At 41.9% G+C, this 5,173-nt stretch overlaps 1 protein-coding gene across 2 annotated transcripts in view; it reads right to left on the bottom strand.

The window, feature by feature from the left end:
• cdc27 (cell division cycle 27) overlaps positions 1–5,090 on the bottom strand; it is a 31,122-nt gene extending 26,032 nt beyond the window's left edge. Inside the window, exon 1 of one of the 2 annotated variants that reach the window (XM_024262536.2) lies at positions 4,697–5,090. In XM_024262536.2, the coding sequence (XP_024118304.1) occupies positions 4,697–4,723 (27 nt within the window). In that variant the 5' untranslated portion in view covers positions 4,724–5,090. The remainder of the gene's footprint in view (positions 1–4,696) is intronic. The other variant, XM_024262537.2, reaches the window with a different exon arrangement.
• Positions 5,091–5,173: the final 83 nt, after the last annotated feature.

The raw sequence follows: 5,173 nt of genomic DNA, 5'->3' as shown, positions 1-5,173 counted from the left end.
TGGGCTTTTGTTAGGCATTTTATGTTACAGCCTTTTATTGTTAAGAAAGTTTATCTCAATACAATGTTACAAAATAAAGTAATTCTGAAAACTATTAATTTTGAAATTTTTGTTTTTATAATTAATGTAAAACTGTTAAATTCCACGAAGCACACATTTTTTTCCTAAAAAAAGGCCACATATTAATTTGCGATTAATCATGAGTTAACTATGGACAAATGCAATTAATCGTGATTAAAAAATTTAATCGCCTGACAGCTCTAGTATTTACTTTTTTCAACTAAAATCACTATAACTCCTTTTTTTTCAATTTGAATTTATTTTAAAGAAATCGTGATAAAATCAAAATCGTGAAATAAAATTGAAAAAAAAAAAACGCGATTTTCTTTTTTGGCCATATTGCCCAGCCTTACTACAGGCATAGAAGCAGAACACACCTGTCTGCAGGTACAGAAGTAGAACACACCTGTCTGCAGGTACAGAAGTAGAACACACCTGTCTGCAGGTACAGAAGCAGAGCACACCTGTCTGCAGGTACAGAAGCAGAACACAACTGTCTGCAGGTACAGAAGTAGAGCACACCTGTCTGCAGGTACAGAAGTAGAACACACCTGTCTGCAGGTACAGAAGCAGAGCACACCTGTCTGCAGGTACAGAAGCAGATCACACCGGTTTTCAGGTACACTACTTTTAATTAGAACAGGATCAGAATGAACTAAACTGATAAAAACACAAAGATTTAGATGGAAAGAAATTATGTTTTTCACTTTTTGTCAGCCTTCTGGTCAAATTCAGCAGCAGCATCAGCAACACAAAAAGCATAAAAACTAGGGGTGTAACAGATCGTGGATACTCTGTGGTCCGTACGGATCAGGAGCCACGGTTCGGGACACGTGTGTACCTGGACCACTAAACCCCCCCCCCCCTCGTGCACACACACCTTGCGCCAGCATAATTTAAATCAATTGTCCGTTCACATCAATAGAATTTGCGTCAAATTCATTCAATTATATTTATATAGCCCAAAATCACAAAAGAATTTTCCTCATTGAGCTTAAAATATAAACAATAGTTAAAAACTAAACAGACTACATAAACTGGTTATCCCTGCCCTTAGACCCTCCCTCCCGGTAAGGAAAAACTCCTAAAAAAACCTGAGTCAGGAAAAAAAGAAGAAACCTTAGGGATTCCCACATGAAGGAGAGATCCTATCCCAGGACGGACAGGAGATACCAGAACAGTTAAAGAAAAGTTAGCTTCTAAAACTACACATCTAGAAGAGTTCATGAAAATCCATCATGAACTAAAGTAGCTGTTTCTTGGTTGTCTTAAAGTCTGTTCACGTGAAGCTCCCGCTGCGTGTGGGAGGAGCTTCCGTCATAAACTTTTCTGGACTTCATAATGGAGGACACAGATCAACGCTGCTTCTCCACAGGCAGAGGGGAGGGGCTGACCGTAAAGGAGACGTCTAGCGGTGTTATTGATCCACAGGTGAACGTGCTCGCGGTACACAGGTGGAGAACGTGACTGAAGTGCTGATTATCAAAGAAAGGTGAAGGAAAATATAATTAAAAGGTGTTAAATGAATATGGATACTGTAAACTAATGAACAATAAACAATGATTAACAGCCTGAACATTAATATTAGGCCTAAACAATAATAAATTATCTGACATCATGTGTAAAATGAATTAAAATATAGCATTTTGAATTTTTATTTCCAGTTTTTGTTTTTTGAAGTGAGAAGACCATTTGATATGCTCTGCATTTTAGCTCTTAACTGGAGCTTTGTTTATGTTTTCCTTAAAATATGTTACTGTAAACACCCGTTCATATTAATTGTTAATTTTATTCTAATGTTGGAAAGGGCATTAAATGATTATATCGTGTTTTAAATTTTCAAAAAAAGTTTTTGCAGAAAATTAAAACATATCTTTGTTTTAAAAATAGTTAAATATCATAGATTACCAGGTAATATAATGGTTCTTGGAATATTTCCCATATCGAGATATATCGGTGTTGTGAGTTATGTATCGTGAATCGCATCATATCGCAATGTACCCTGAGATTCCAGCCCTACTGAAGTACTTCGTATGCTTATTGAATATATGATTTGAAGTATCTCCAAAATTTAATTTAGCTTTTATCTTGTTGTTTTTTGCTGTTTTATTTATTTATTTTTTCCTCGATCAGAAAACTTATCCGAACCGTGACCCTAAAACCATGACACAATCCGAACCGTGAGTTATGTGATCCCCTAATCAAAACACTTTTGGTTTGCATCATTTAACAACAAAACCTGAAATTCTCCAGTTTTCTACCCTCAAAGTTCTTCAACATTTTACATTCCAAGTATTATGGTGCAGATCCCATAAGAAATTTTTTTTTTTTCTCAGATAGAATCAGCTGATTCATGTTGATTCCATCCTTCATCTGTAGAGCAGCACATCAGCGAGGCGACATTTCTTCACTTTAGAATTACGTTAATTCAATCAACTGTTGAAGAGTTACTATAGCAGAAATGATGTCAACACTGAAGCTAAAGCTCTGCTGCTAAGACTACTTCATTTTTTTTCAGGCCTTAAGTCACCAAATAAAAGCTCTCACTAGTTTTACTTTGAAAACGGGAAGCTTCACTGTCACTTTATTTTGAAGATTTGTTTACTTCTGGTGACAGTAGCGGCGCTCATTTGGCTTTGAGTTTATAAATTCAAATCCAACATTATTCTGTATTTCAGAGCAATAAACACATCGTCCCAGAAAATATTGTACTACACTCTACCATATCTATAAAGATCATAAATCAGCCATCTTGGATGTCACGAATATTCATTCATTCATCTTCCTGTCCGCTTTGTCCCTTTCGGGGTCGTGGGGGTGCCAGAGCCTAACCCGGCTGCTGATGGGCGAAGGCGGGGTCCACCCTGGACAGGTCGGCAGTCTGTCGCAGAGCCTCGTCACAAATATTTCTACTCAAATTTTCCGGAGCAGATCAAGAGTATTGGAGTACTTGGATACTCCCTACAGCCCTACAGGTGAGACATTTGGTATTTCTAAATGCAGACAGTTAAAATGATTACAAACCTTTTTTTTTGTAATCATGTTAATGTTTTGTGTGTTTCACTTTAACAATTGAATTCTAATTTTTATTTTTGGCTTATCATGAACTTTGTTGATCTTATCTAGAAGAAAAAATAAAACCTGTTTTAATTGTTTATTTTGTGCATAATTATTATGGTTATTTATGATAAGTTACAACAACAGAAGGATCTGCAGAGCCTCTTAAGAGCAGAAAGATCCAGATGACTGAGAAGATCCAGAACTTATCAGTACCGGTTAACACAGACCGAGATGTGAGGAGCTGCAGTCTCAAAGGGTCGATGATGGGAAAGGACAAAATGTTTAAAGGTTTAAAGGGGCGGCTGTGGTACAGCGGTAGGGCGGTCGACTCCTGATCAGAAGCGAGCGGGTTCGACTCCCGCCTTGCCCGCCCATGTGTCAAAGTGTCCTTGGGCAAGACACTGAACCCCGAATTGCCTCTGGTGGGAGGTTGGTGGGAGGCTCCGCGCCTGTGTTTGGTAGCGGAGCCTCCCACCAGTGTGTGAATGGGTCTGTGACTGTGATATATACAAGTATACGCCATTTACCATTTAATGTTTGAAATGTTCTAGGATTGTCTCTATGAAGATTACAGAAATCGTTAGTAAAATGTGGTTAGGTGAAGCACTCGGAAAAACATCAATGATTACGTTCAGACACACTGACTGTTACACTTATTAACCCATAAACCGTCGCCCCGTCTCCGGTGGTCTGCTTTAGAACGGGTCTCCGGTGGTCTGCTTTAGAACGGGTCTCCGGTGGTCTGCTTTAGAACGGGTCTCCGGGTTCCTGCTTTAACGCGGGTCTCCGGTGTCCTGCTTTAGCACAGGTCTCTGTTCAGCTTTAGCACGTGTTTTTGTTCTGCTTTAGCACGCGTCCCTGATGTTTGTGCTGATTTGTCTGATCGCTGATGGCACACCTGAGCTCTGACGTCATTCCCATCTGGTACCTGCAGTATTTCCGTCCACCAACAGCTAGCTAAAGCTAGTTCTAAGCTTGCTCGTTAGCCCGCGCTAACCATGCCCCGCAAAATCGTGTTATATTGCGGGTTCCGTGAGGAGGAACTGTGTCCGGCTCCGCAGCTTACATGGAGAACTGTTCCGTCCAGTCCGGAGCTCTAGAACCCCATCCCTGCTGTCGAGAGCGGCTTGCTTAGCAGCTAGCCGGCTAGCTTTAGCAGATGTTTGCTCCAGACTAAACTGCTGTAGAAACCTGAAGACCATCTCTGTGTAAACACGAACAGAATTTGGCCCGGACCCGGACCAGCAGCTGGGACCAACGACTTTCTCTTCCGCTTGTTTCTTAGCTGTCCGGAGAGAAAACGTTCCAGCCCGTTTCCGTCGGAACGACAGCCGGGGACCGGCGTCCACAGCGCGGCGTGGATCCAATGAACCTGCCGCTACAGCGAAGTGGCGCTCGCTGACGGCCGAACAAAAGCGCCGCTCAGCCCGGACAGCGCGGAGATCCCGCTCCGGGAGAACCTCGAGGCCTACGGCGGAAGAAGCTTCCTCAGCACGGACGGAGGCAGATGCTGAGGCCGGTTTAGGCTAATCTCCGGTTACCAGCTCGTGACAACAAGCTAAGGACGAGCTCTTACCTGGACAGGTTCCTGCAGCACCGTCATCCCGCTTCCCGACTGCGAATCTCTGCTCCCGGGACCTCACTTCGTCTGTCTTTGCTGCTTTCTTCGACTCTACCTCTGAGAGGACCCGCTGCGGCCGAACATTTGAACGTCCGACCGTTACCTTCCGAGCTTTGCCGGAAAACACCGAGCAGGAGGCCTGGAACACACTGCCCTCTAGTGATAACACAGATGATAGCGGGTTGAAGAGCTCTTTATCGCCCCCTGCTGGCAATGCCAGTCTTTGTATCAAAGTTTTTCAAATGTCCGGACGGGAAACCAGCACCAGCTGTTATTGAGCGAAATCTGCAGCATTTGTTTGAATGAAAGAAAAATTCTCCTTCAAAATAACAACAATTATTTGTTCTGGGTTGAACTGAAAACACAGATGTCCCCCAAATAAATTAATTATCTAACTGAATTGAGAACAAAAGTGAAAATCTACATTTCAAT

This window comes from Oryzias melastigma, unplaced genomic scaffold, assembly GCF_002922805.2.
Source record: "Oryzias melastigma strain HK-1 unplaced genomic scaffold, ASM292280v2 sc00335, whole genome shotgun sequence".
NCBI lineage: Eukaryota > Metazoa > Chordata > Actinopteri > Beloniformes > Adrianichthyidae > Oryzias > Oryzias melastigma.
The sequence above is the reverse complement of the archived record's forward strand: the minus strand, read 5'-3'. Positions and strand labels throughout refer to the sequence as shown.